Below are 11,917 nucleotides of genomic sequence, written 5' to 3'. Positions count from 1 at the left end.
CCCCTCTTCGTGGGCATCCGCGGCGGCACCCAAGCCCTCTCCTGCGGCACCGGCCCCGAGCCCCGGCTGAAGCTGGAGGTGGGCGTGGGGGGGGGTGGGGGGGCGTGGGAGGGGGGGGTGTGGTCCAGGGTGGGGGGCGCCTTGGGGTGGGGCACCCAGAGGTGAGGCATCCCGAGGTGGGGCAACCTGAGGTGGGGCAACCCAAGGTGGGGGCATTCTGGGGTGGTGGGGACCCAAAGGTGGGGCAACCCAAGGTGGGGACACCCCGAGATGGTGTCACCCTGAGGTGGTGGCACCTGGAGGTGGGGGCTCCCCGGGGTGGTGTCACCTCATGATGGCATCACCTGGAGGTGGGGGTGTTCCTTGAGGAGGTGCCACCTGGAGACGGGGGGGGGGGGGGGGGGTTCCTTGGGGCGATGCCCCCCGGGGGTGGCGTCCCGGCGGTGACACCCCCCTCCCACGACAGGAGGTGGAGCTGCTGGACCTGTTCTCGCGGGACCGGGAGGCGGCCACCCCCTACACCTTCTACAAGACCTTTGGGGGCTCCACGCACACCTTCGAGGCGGCCGCCTTCCCCGGGCACTTCCTCAGCACGGCCCCGGGGCCCGGGGAGGAGCTGGCCCTGGCCCCCCCCCACGCCATCACCACCTTCTACCTGATCCGCAAGTGACCACTGCGCCCGGGGGGGTGGCACCCGTGGGTGGGGGTGTCCTCCCCCACCGTCAGCCCCCCCCGGGTGGGGGAATAAAGCGATGGTGTTTGTCACGGCTTGTGGTGTGTGATTTGGGGGGGAGCGGGGAGGATCGGGCCCCGGGGGGCAGGATCAGTCCCCGTGGGGCAGGATCGGTCCATGGAGGGGCAGCACCGGGCCCCGTGGGGCAGGATCGGGCCCCGTGGAGGAAAGCCGGCTCGGGGCCGCCCACGCATGGGGGCGTGGCCTCGCCAGGGGGCGTATCCGCGGCGGGCTTACGGGTGCATTGCCCCGCCCCCGACGGGAGGGGAGGGGGAGGAAGGGGGCGTGTCCGGCGGTGGCCCCGCCCCGCGCCGCGCGCCGGCAGTGCCGGTAAGGGGGGGGGGGAGGGCGGCGGGGGGGGGGAGGGGACACAGGCGGGACCCCCGGGGGGTCCCCATGGCCCGGGGGAGGCGCGGGGTCCTCCTGGGGCCCCCCCCAGCCCCCAGCGCGCCCCAGGCCCCCCCCGGCCCGTGGGGGGTCCGCCAAGCCTTGAGGGTCCCCCCAAGCCCCCTGGACCTCCCCCCGGGGGGGTGCCCCCACCCCTCGGGACCCCCCCCCCCAACTCTCGGGGTCCCTCCCGGCCCCTGAGGGTCCCCCCCGAGCCCCCGCATATCTCAGGGTTCCCCCCCTTCCTTCGGGGTCCCTCCCACACCCTTTGGGTTCCCCCCAAACCTTTCTCCCTCTCCCCCAACCCTCCCCGAGCCCCCTGTAAGCTTTGGGGTCCCCCCCAGCCCTGGGGGTCCCCCTTCCCCCCCGGGGGTCCCCGCCACCCCTCAGAGGCCCCTTATAAGCCTTTGGGGTCGCCCCCCCTTTTGGGGTCCCTACCCCATAACCCCTTGGGGTCCCCCATAGACCTTGCCCCCTCCAGACCCCCCTTAGAAAGTTTTGGGCCCCCCCCACCCCCTGGGGCCCCCCTCATAACCTTTTGGGTCCCCGTCCCCCCCCTCGGCGCCCCTGGGTTCCCCCTTGCCCTGGGGCGGGGGCACTTTGGGGAGGGGGCGCAGGGGTTGGGGGGGCCCATCGAGGTGGCCACCCCGCAGTGCTCGGGAAGCACCCACTTTGGGGTGTCCCCCCTCCCCCCAGCCGGCCCCCAACCCCCACCAAACAAGGCAGCAACCCCACCCCCCTCCCCCGATTTGGGGGACCCCCCCCCCCCAGTGCTGCAGGAAGCCCCACCCTTGGGTGCTCCCCCCCTACTCGGGACAGGGGTGCTGGGGTGTGTGTGTAGGGGGGGACACGGGTGGGTGAGGCATGACACCCCCCCACCCCTACCCCCCCCCCGCACACACATCATGGTGGTGGCTTCTCTGATGGCTGCTATGGGGTTGTGCTCCACGGCGGCCTACATGTGAGTGAGGTGTGGGGCACAGTGTGGGGCGCAGGCTGGGGCACAGTCTGGGGTGCAGTCCCCCCAGCTGGGGGGGTGTCATTTGGGTGTCCCCACCCCCCCACACCCCGCTCCCATCCCCCTTTCCTGCCCTGGCAGGGCCGGAAGCCAGCGGCAGTGGCAGTGACGTGGGTGACGTGGGGGCCGTGACGTGGGGGCTGTGGGGTGACGCGGGGGACAGGACAGGGTGCGGGTGCCAGGGTGCGGGTTCTCAGCTGCCACCTCTGCCCGGAGGTGCCCACCCCGACCCCCCCCCGGCACTCCCTCCTCCTCCTCCTTCCTCCTTCCATCCCTCCTTCCTCCTCTGATCCCTCCCTTCTCTGTCCCTTCCTCCTTCCTCCCTCCCTCCTCCCTCCTCCTTCCCTCCCTCCTTCCTCCCTCCTTCCTCCCTCTCTCCTCCCTCCTCCCTCCTTCCTCCCTCCTCCCTCCACCCATCCCTGCTCCCTCCCTCCCTCCCTCCCTTCTTCCTCCATCCATCCTTCCCTGCCTGCCTTCCTCCTTCCTCCCTTCTTCCTCCATCCCTACCTCCCTCTTTGCCTTATCTCTCCCTCCCTCCCTCCTTCCTTCTTCCTCCCTCCTTTCTCCTTCTTCCCTCCTCCCTCCTTCCTCCCTCCTTCCTCCCTCCTTCCTCCCTCCCTCCTTCCTCCCTTTCCTCCCTCTCTCCGTCCTCCCTTATCCCTTCCTCCTCCCTCCCCCCCCGCGGCGGGCGCAGGGACCCCCACCCACCGCCCCTCTCCCCCCCGCAGGGCTGACCCACGGCCATGGGGCCGGGCACCGGGACGCGGGGCAGGACGGGCGGCAGCCCCCGTGCGCCGGCCGGGCAGCCGTAGCGGCGGGGGGCTCCGCGCCATGGAGCCGCCGGGCACCCCCCCCGCCACCGCCGCCCCGCCGGGGACCCTGGCGGCGCAGGACGCCATCGTCTTCTCGGGGGCGGGGGCCCAAGGGGCGACCCCCCCCGCCGTGACACCCGCCGGCACCAACGTCTTCTGGGCCAGCCTGGTGCGAGCCCAGCTCTGTGTCTGGGAGCTGCAGGGAGCCATCGAGGCGCAGCCGGACGGGGCCGGCGGTGACCCCGTGCCCCGGGACGGCGGGGGCCGCGGCGCCCCGGCCAGCGTCGCGCGCCCGCAGCGTGGTCCGGGGGGTCCGGAGGAGAGCGCCTCACGCCAGCACGCGCCCGCAGGCGGGAGCGACTCGCCCTCGTCCGCGCCCGCAGAGGGGAGCGTCTTCCGTGAGCACCAAGGCCGCGGACCCCCCGCCACGAGCGCCCGCCGCGTGCCCACGGACGGGAGCGCCTTCCCCGCGGTCGTGGCCACGGACGGGCGCACCTGCCCTGAGCACCAGGGCTGCGGACCCGCGTACGGGCGCGCCTCGCCCGCGCCCTTGGATGCAAACATCTCGCCCGTGCCCACGCCCACGGACGGGAGCATCTTCCCCGCGGTCACGCCCGTGGATAAGAACGTCTCGCCCGCGACCGTGCCCGTGGATTGGAGCATCTCCCGTGAGCGCCGAGGCCGGGGATTCGCCCCCGAGAGCGCCCCAGACGAGGGCCGCGGCCACGTGCCGGCGGATGGCGGCGCCTCGCCCGCGTCCCTGCTGGTGGACGAGAGCGTCCCGCAGGAGCACCCGCCGTCCGACGGGACCCCCTCGCCCAAACCCGCACCCGGGGGTGGCGCCGTCTCCCCCGAGCGCCAGGCCCCCGCATGCAGCAAGGAGGAAGAAGAGGAGGACGATGAAGATGACGGCTGCTCCTCCCGGGAGGAAGACGCTGAGGAAGAGGAGGATCTGGAGGAGGAGGAGCCCCACTTCCACACCAACCCCCTCTTCCAGAGCCGGGTGCTGGCACCCATGGGTGCCTGGCGGGTGCCCGTCTACCGGCCCCACGGCGCCGCCCTGCAGCCGCTGCTCATCACCGAGGGGGGTGATGCCACGGGGGGCACCGGGGGTTGTCCCCGTCCCCCCACCCACACCCCCCCACCGCTTGGGTGCTGCCCGGCAGGAGGGGACGTCGCTGGCACCACAGAGCGAGGTGAGTGCGGGGATCCCCCCCAGCCTTGGGGTGTTTTTTTTTTGGGGGGGGGGGGGGGGGCACTGATGCTGATGAGGACACCCCTCCCCCCCCCCCACTGTGTCTTCTCCCCCCCCCCAGGACCCCCCCGACTCCCCGACCTGATGCTCTCCGATCCCCCGGATCTGCCCCCGGCACCTGGGGACCCCCCCAGCCCCCCACGGCTGCAGCCAGAATGGGGGTACCGAGGTACCCCCAGACCCCCAACCCCTCTGGAGCTTATCCCAGGCGGGGGTGACTGGGACCCCCCCAGCCCCGGTTACCCCCCACGTGTGGCCTCAGGAGGGGAAGACCAGAATCTGCCCCTCCCCAGGCCCCTGACCCCCCCCAAAGCCACCCCTGGGAGGGGGGTACCAGCCCCCTGCCAGGCCCTCAACCCCCCCAGATTTGCCCCAGAGAAGGGGGTACCAGATCCTCACACCCCCCCCAGATTTGCCCCAAAGAGGGGGGTACCAGATCCCCACACCCCCCCCAGATTTGCCCCAAAGAGGGGGGTACCAGATCCCCACACCCCCCCCAGATTTGCCCCAAAGAGGGGGGTACCAGCCCCCTGCCAGGCCCTCAACTCCCCCAGATTTGCCCCAAAGAGGGGGGTACCAGCCCCCTGCCAGGCCCTCAACCCCCCCAGATTTGCCCCAAAGAGGGGGGTACCAGATCCCCACACCCACCCCAGATTTGCCCCAAAGAGGGGGGTACCAGCCCCCTGCCAGGCCCTCAACCCCCCCAGATTTGCCCCAAAGAGGGGGGTACCAGCCCCCTGCCAGGCCCTCAACCCCCCCAGATTTGCCCCAAAGAGGGGGGTACCAGCCCCCCACCAGGCCTTTAGCCCCTCCAGATTTGCCCCAGAAAAGGGGATACCAGACCCCCACACCCCTCCCAGATTTGCCCCAAAGAGGGGGGTACCAGCCCCCCACCAAGCCCTTAGCCCCCCCAGATTTGACCCAGGGAGGGGGCTACCAGAAACCCCCAACCCCCCCATATCAGCCCATGGGAGGAGGGTACCAGCCCCCTACCCACCCTCTGACCCCTCTAGATCTCCCCCAGCGCCCCCCCAGCCCCCCATATCAGCCCATGGGAGGGGGGTACCAGCCCCCTTCCACCCCCCTGACCCCTCTGGATCTCCCCCAGTTCCCCCCAGCCCCCCGTATCAGCCCATGGGAGGGGGGTTCCAGCCCACCCCCAGCCCCCTGCCCCCCCTGGATCACCCCCCGCCCCCCTCCCCCCTCTCTTCCCTGCCGCCGCGGGGTCCCCCAGGACCACGGGTTACAGGGAGGTCCCAGGGGGGCCCTCCCATGCCGGGATACGGCTGTGCCTGGCTGTCAGCGCCCCCCGGCGCTTCCTGCCCTGGGGGGGAAGTGGCGCAGGGCCCCCCCCCCACCACCCCACCACCGCACCCTGCCATGGAGGAGCTGCCCCCCGAGACGGGCGAGGAGCCCCCGCTGGATCCCCCCGCCAGCACCCATGGGTGAGGGACGCCGGCGCCAGCCACGTGGCCCCCCCCCAGCACCCCCAGTCCCACGTGGCCACCCCCCCCTTCCCTCTGTCCCCCTGAAATCCCATCCCAAAGCCCTGTCTGTCCCCCTCAGACCCCCCCATCTGTCCATCCTCCCCCCCCAACCCCTGTCCCAGAACCCCTGAAACCTCCCCTGACACCTCTCTGTGCCCCCTGACTCCCGTCTGTCTGTCCCCGCCCAGACACCCACCGGTCCCCCAGCCCCCTGTCCGTCCCCCCCAGCCCCCCATCTGTCCATCTGCCCCCTCATTCCCCATCCACACACCCCCAGACCCCTGTCTGCTCCCCCAAACCCCCCAGCACCCAAATCCTGTCTGTTCATCCCCCCCCCCACACTTCCATCTGTCTGTCCACACGCCCCATGACCCCTGCTCATCCCCCCGCCCCCCCAGTCCACCCCCCCACCCCCCCACCCCTCCTAGAGCCATACCAGCCAGTGGGGCAGAGTTAAGGGGACCCCCCTTGGTGCTGGCTGACCCCCCTCCCCAAACTGCCATCTGTTCTGTCCGTCTACCCCCCCAGCCCCCTCACCCCCCCGCAGCCCCCCCGCAGCCCCCCCATCCCTTCCCAGAGCCACACCAACCCGATTAAAGTGGGGGACACCCCCCAGCACCGCCTGACCCCTCCCTCGCCCCCCCCAGGGCAGTGACAGCAGTGACGCCGGCGCTGGCAAACGGGGGCGAGGGGCGGCGGGGGGAGGCGCAGCACTTGGCCGCTCGCCTCTTCCACCTCGATGGCTTCAAGAGGTCCCAGGTGGCCGCGTTCCTCCGCAAGAAGTAAGGATGGGGGGGGACACACGCACATACACCCTTTGGGGGGGGGTCCCTTGGGGTTGGGGACCCCCCCTCAAGCCTGTGTCCCCCCCCCCCCAGCAATGATTTCAGCGGGATGGTGGCCCAGGAGTACCTGGACTTCTTCCAGTTCGGTGGCCAGACGCTGGACCAGGCGCTCAGGTACTGATGGGGGGAGCTTTTGGGGGGGACACAGAGGTACCCCCCCTGCCAAATCGATAGCTTCTGGGGCAGGGGGAGGAGACATGGGGCTGTTGGAACTGGGGGGAGCAGGTTTGGGGTCCGTTGTTGTCCAGGGGGGCAGGTTTGAGGTCGGGGGGGGGCAGATTTGGGGTGATGGAAAGTCTGGGGGGGCAGATTTGGGGTGATGAAGGGTCCAGGGGGGCAGATTTGGGGTGTTTTGGGGTCGGGGGGCAGATTTGGGGTGATGAAGGGTCATGGGGGGCAGATTTGGGGTGTTTTGGGGTCTGGGGGGCACAGATTTGGGGTGATGGAGGGTCCATAGGAGCAGATGTGGGATGTTTTGGAGTCTTGCGGGGGCAGATTTGGGGTGGTTTAGGGGTCCAGGGGGGCATATGTGGGGTGTTTTGGGGCTGGGGGGTGGCAAATCTGGGGTGTTTAGGGGCCCGGGAGCACATTTGGTGTCTGCTGGCGTCCATGGGGGAGATTTGGGGTTTTTCAGGGCCAGGGGAGTCAGATTTGGGGGCTCTCAGCCTCTCTTAGGGTCCAGGAGGGTAATTTGGGGGTCTGTTGGGGTCTACAGAGGCAGATTTGGGGCTGCCTGCCTTGGGGGTGGGTGGGGGGTGCAGATGTGGACCCATTTGGGGTCCATCGGGGTCCTGGGAGGCAGCTTTTGGGGTCCGGGGCGGGGTGTTGGGGGTCTGTAGGGGTGCTGGGGGCAGATTTGGGGTCTGGGGGGAGTGGATTATAGGAGGACGGGGGGCAGCAGGCATCCGGGGGAGGGGGGGTGAATCCTAGGGGGGGTGAGGATGTTTTGGGGGTGCCGCTGCCATCGCGGGGGGCCCCCAGGTCCTTCCTGCAGGCACTGGTGCTGACGGGGGAGACGCAGGAGCGCGAGCGCATCCTCGGCCACTTCTCCCGGCGTTACCATCACTGCAACCCTGACGCCTTCCCCTCCCCAGGTGAGACCCTGTGAGGGGAGGGGGCACCCCCAGATCCCCCCCACACCTCCTTTACCCCCCCCAGACACCCCCCCCCCACCTCCTTTACCCCCCACCCGAACCCTGCGCCGTGCCTCAGTTTCCCCACCCACCACCCATTCCCCTCCCAGCGCTATGGGGCACCCCCAGCTGCACCCATCGGGGTTCTTGGTGATGGGTGTCCTCACCTAGGGGGGACACACCCCCACCCTGACCCCCACCCTGACCCCCCGCCCACCCCGCCAGACGCCGTGCACTCCCTGACCTGTGCCATCATGCTACTGAACACCGACCTCCACGGGCAGGTGAGGAGACCCCAAAAACCCACACCCTGCATTTTTGAGGTGCTTTGGGGGGGGGGGGCATGATGCAAAATTAGGGGGTGGGGAGGGCACCCATGCACCCACCCCGCCCCACAGCGCCTCGGCCGTGCCATGACCAGCGCCGAATTCGTGGCCAACCTGAGCGGGATGATGGACGGGCAGGATTTCCCCAGGGAGCAGCTGAAGGTATTTGGGGGGGGGGTCCTGTGGTCTGGGAGGCTACAAAGTGGGGGGGCGTCCCCTGGAGCCCCGCCATGACCCCTGCTTTCCCCGCCCCCCCAGGCTCTGTACGTCTCCATCCGCAGTGAGAAGCTGGCGTGGGCGGCGTGAGTACGGGCTTATGGGGGGGGAAATATGGGGTGGGGGACACCCCGTGATGCTGAGCACCCCGTAGGGATGAGGAGGAGGAGGAGGAGGAAGAGGCGGGTGGGGGGGGCAGCCTGGCCCCCCCAGGCCATAAGAAGAGCAACCCCTTCCTGGACCTGCCAGGGGGGGCCGGGGCTGTCACCTACCGCCGGGGCTGGCTGGTCAGGAAGGTGCTGGCCGAGGCTGACGGCAAGAAAAGTGAGTGGGGGGGCTGGGGGGGGCAGGTTAGGGGTGTACTGGGGCCAGGGGGGCAGATATGGGGCAGTTTGGGGGCAGGTTTGGGGGTTCTGGCAGGTCCAGGGAGGATTTGGGGTGGCTTGGGGGTTTTAGCAGGGCTTGGAGGGGGGGTTTTGGGGTGGTTTGGGGGCAGGTTTGGGGGTTTTGGCAGGTCTGGGGGGGGGATTTGGGGTGGTTTGGGATCCGGGGAGGCAGATTTGGGGTCTGTTGGGGCCCAGGGGTGGCAGATTTGGGGTGTTTTAGTGGTTGGGGGGGGGAAGTTTGGGGGCGCTCAGCCTCTCCTGGGACCCAGGAGGGTAATTTGGGGATATATCGGGGTCTACAGAGGCAGTTTTGGGGCTGCCCATCTCCGGGCGGGGGGGATGGGGGTGGGTCATTTGGGGTTTTGGGGAGGGGGTTGCAACACCTCTTTTGGAGCTGGGGGGGGGGGGGGGTGTCCCATCTTTGGGCGGGGGCTGCCTTTTGGGGTCCAACCATGTTCCCCCACCTTCTCCTCCCCCTTCCCAGCGCCGTGGGGCAGGCGAGGCTGGAAACCCTTCCAGGCTGTGCTGAAGGGAACGGTCCTCTACTTCCTCAAACCTGGGGGGCGAACGGGGGTCCCGCGCCGCTCCCCCGAGCCGGGACCCTGCCCGGCCCCCCAGGAGGAGGAAGGACCCGAGGCCGAGGAGCCCTTGGGGGTCCACCACGCCTTGGCCGAGCGCGACAGCAAATACACGAAGCGCCCCAACGTGTTCCGCCTGCAGACAGCCGACTGGCGCGTCTTCCTCTTCCAAGCCCCGTGAGTGACCCCCCCCCTGGGGGGGGCGTGGGGGGGGGGTGTCCCCAGGCGTGATGACACCACCCGTGACCTCGCACGTCCACGGCAGGACGTCGGAGGAGATGTTCTCCTGGATCTCCCGCATCAACTTGGTGGCCGCCCTCTTTTCCTCCCCGCCCTTCCCCGCCGCCGTTGGCTCCCAGCGCCGCTTCGTCCGCCCCATCCTCCCCGCTGCCCCCAGCCGCAGTCCCCCGGTGAGCGCCCCCCCCGCCCCCCCCACCGCCCCGGTGGGCACCCGTGGGTGCCCCACCGTCACACAAAACCCCCCCCCTTGTCTCCCCACGGGCAGGAGGAGCAGCACCGCTGCCACGAGGCGTGGATGGAGCGGGTGGCCCAGGAGCTCTTCGAGCATCAACGGAACCTCCCCGAAAAGCGGGGGCGAGCCCGCGACCTGGACGAGTACCGCGCCAAGAAGGATTATCTCCTTTACGAGGTGGGTGGGGTTAATTCCTAATTAATTATAAATCTAGGGGACGCCCCCGGGCTGTGGGGACCGCGGGGACGTCCCCGCAGCGGCGCCTCATCGCCGTCCTTCCCCGCGGCAGAGGCGGCGCTACGAGACCTACGTGCAGGTGCTGGAGACGTGGATCAACGCCGGCGCCCGGGACGTGGAGGAGTGGGAAGCCCACGCGGGGCCAGTTGTGGCCCCCCCGGACCCCCCCACCCTGACCAAAGCCCACTCCAGCCCCTCGCTGGTCCCCGACCCCCCCAGCGCCCCCACCATCCGCGTCAAGAGGAACATCTCCGAGCGGCGGACGGTGAGGAAGATCGTCCCCAAACGCAACAAGAACCTGCTGTGATTGATGGGGGGGGGACACACGACACCCATGGGGACATTTTTGGGGGGGGCGGGGGAGGCACCCCCCCCAAACCCCACCCCGGTACGAGGTTCCTTCGGGCACCACCAGTATTGAGCCAGCCTGGGGGGGGGGCTTGGGATTACTGATGGGGAAACTCAGGGAGAGACCCTCCCCCCCCCCAAAGGGATGGGGGGATTTGGGGGGGTGTCGCAGCCCCCCCCGCTCCCCCCCCAAGCATCGCTGCTGCGCCCCCTCCCCACGCCCGCTGCCTGCTGCTCTCCGTGTGCAATAAAGGTGTGTGTCCCACCGCTGCCACCCCCGTGTCCCCAAAACACCCGGGGGAGGGGGTGTCAGGCACCATTTGGGGGGGGGGGCGGGGGGTCAGGCACCCTTTGGGGGGGTGCAGGGTGATGGGGGGGTGGGGGTGGTCTCTGTCCCAGCCATTTTGGGCCTCACCCCCGTAGGGCTGGAGAGCGGGGGGGGGTGTCGGGGACCCTGGGAGGTGACACCATGTACATTACACGGCTGTGTCACCTGCAGCGTGACACCCCCCACCCCAGCACCCATGGGTGCCTAACCCACAGCCACGGGCACCGAAATCCCCCAATGCCCCCCACAGCTGCCTTCATCGGGGCGGGGGATCCAGCCATCAGCCCCCCCCAGCCATCAGGGAGTCCCCCCACCCAGGGGACAGGGACACCCCCCCCACGGCCATTTGGGGTTGGTGGCGGTGGGGAGTTTGGGGAGGGGTCCCGGGGGCGGGGTCAGGATGGACCCGGCCCTCAGCACTGCTCCCCCCACCCTTCCCACCCCCCCCAAACCCCCCCCCGCTGCATCCCAAATCCCCTCCATCCACCCCCATCCCCAAATCCTCAGTGGGGACATTTCTCCCATCCCTCACCACCCCCCAGGGGACATTTCAGGGCTGTAGCCCTGCCCCCCCCCAATGGCAGTGACACCCCCCCCCCATCAGCGCAGCATCTCTGAACCCCAAAACACCCAGGATGGGGACAAGGCTCCCCCCCAAAAGCCCCCGCCCCTGGGGGAGGGGTGTGTGTGTCTCCCCATCCTTCGCCCACCAGCAGCCAAGGGAGCGGCCGCAGGTGGGACCCGGAGCCACGGCACCAACAAACCCAGAATGGTGGGGAGACCCCCCCCCCCCCCCCCCCCCCAAATCCTGTACACGCCCCTCTCCCGGCGCTCATCCTCATTAAAGGGCTAATTAACCGCTGCTAATTGGGGGGGGGGGGGAGGGGATTACGGCAGTTCCCAGCAGCAAACGCAGGACGCTGCGGGAGTGAGAGATTCACGATAAATTTATTAGAAGGCAAGAATTAAGATTTCCATTTAATATTTACGATAAATTTATTCTAAGGTGGGGATTGAATGGCTCCAAGGGGGGGGGGGTCCCAGTCAACGCCGCTGCGGGGGACAACCCCCCACCCCGGTGACTGGGAGAGGGACCCCGAAGGGGTTCGTTAACGCGCGAAGCTGATTAGGACCGGCGGGGGCAGGCGGGCACCCGCCCCCCACGGCCGTGGCTCGTGATTTATTAGTATTTTGCTGCTCCTACAGCTTCCCCCGCTCCCGGGGGCCGACACCGAGCCCCCTCCTCGTGCCGCGACCTTTGGGGGGGGGGGGGTGTGGATCAGCCCCGGTACCACCGCGAACGGCGGCGGGGGGGGGACACGGCGACCCAGGTTAGCGCCAGCAGATAGGTGTGCG

The 11,917-nt window shown here is 69.6% G+C and overlaps 3 protein-coding genes across 5 annotated transcripts; all 3 read left to right on the top strand.

The window, feature by feature from the left end:
- Positions 1-3: 3 nt before the first annotated feature.
- LOC142068217 (interleukin-36 receptor antagonist protein-like) lies at positions 4-765 on the top strand (the record flags this gene model as incomplete). Its single annotated transcript, XM_075117493.1, has 2 exons — positions 4-78; positions 467-765. Coding segments are annotated over 2 exons (279 nt in total), but the record flags the coding sequence as incomplete, so codon positions are not given.
- Positions 766-1,095: 330 nt separating this feature from the next.
- LOC142068173 (uncharacterized) lies at positions 1,096-6,337 on the top strand. 2 transcript variants are annotated; one of them, XM_075117415.1, is made up of 4 exons: positions 1,096-2,081; positions 2,867-4,146; positions 4,267-5,650; positions 6,270-6,337. In XM_075117415.1, the coding sequence occupies exons 1-4, from the start codon at positions 2,026-2,028 to the stop codon at positions 6,316-6,318; spliced, it is 2,769 nt and encodes a 922-aa protein (XP_074973516.1). In that variant the 5' UTR covers positions 1,096-2,025; the 3' UTR covers positions 6,319-6,337. The 2 variants fall into 2 exon arrangements, with proteins under 2 accessions (XP_074973516.1, XP_074973517.1); XM_075117416.1 differs by lacking the exon at positions 1,096-2,081 and adding an exon at positions 2,278-2,354.
- Positions 6,338-6,350: 13 nt separating this feature from the next.
- LOC142068183 (PH and SEC7 domain-containing protein 4-like) lies at positions 6,351-10,507 on the top strand. Of its 2 annotated transcripts, XM_075117430.1 has the most exons (11): positions 6,351-6,474; positions 6,571-6,651; positions 7,519-7,631; positions 7,896-7,954; positions 8,069-8,158; positions 8,255-8,298; positions 8,367-8,536; positions 9,083-9,353; positions 9,442-9,586; positions 9,682-9,825; positions 9,938-10,507. In XM_075117430.1, exons 2-11 carry the CDS (start codon positions 6,587-6,589, stop codon positions 10,190-10,192), a joined length of 1,356 nt encoding a protein of 451 aa, XP_074973531.1. In that variant the 5' UTR covers positions 6,351-6,474; positions 6,571-6,586; the 3' UTR covers positions 10,193-10,507. The 2 variants fall into 2 exon arrangements, with proteins under 2 accessions (XP_074973531.1, XP_074973532.1); XM_075117431.1 differs by lacking the exons at positions 6,351-6,474; positions 6,571-6,651; positions 7,896-7,954 and having other exon boundaries at positions 7,551-7,631.
- Positions 10,508-11,917: the final 1,410 nt, after the last annotated feature.

The sequence above is a fragment of the Phalacrocorax aristotelis genome, chromosome 24 (assembly GCF_949628215.1).
Source record: "Phalacrocorax aristotelis chromosome 24, bGulAri2.1, whole genome shotgun sequence".
NCBI lineage: Eukaryota > Metazoa > Chordata > Aves > Suliformes > Phalacrocoracidae > Phalacrocorax > Phalacrocorax aristotelis.
Note: the sequence above shows the minus strand (reverse complement) of the source record. Positions and strands in the feature narration are given on the sequence as shown.

Bases quoted from the DNA above. Each gene is read 5' to 3' on its own strand.
- LOC142068173 (XM_075117415.1), top strand. From the start codon at position 2,026: ATGGTGGTGGCTTCTCTGATGGCTGCTATGGGGTTGTGCTCCACGGCG. The intron at 4,147-4,266 runs GTGAGTGCGGGG...CCCCCCCCCCAG, and splicing joins CGCTGGCACCACAGAGCGAG to GACCCCCCCGACTCCCCGAC. The intron at 5,651-6,269 runs GTGAGGGACGCC...ATCCCTTCCCAG, and splicing joins CCCCCCGCCAGCACCCATGG to AGCCACACCAACCCGATTAA.
- LOC142068183 (XM_075117430.1), top strand. From the start codon at position 6,587: ATGGTGGCCCAGGAGTACCTGGACTTCTTCCAGTTCGGTGGCCAGACG. The intron at 7,632-7,895 runs GTGAGACCCTGT...CCACCCCGCCAG, and splicing joins TGACGCCTTCCCCTCCCCAG to ACGCCGTGCACTCCCTGACC. The intron at 9,587-9,681 runs GTGAGCGCCCCC...CCCCACGGGCAG, and splicing joins CCCCCAGCCGCAGTCCCCCG to GAGGAGCAGCACCGCTGCCA.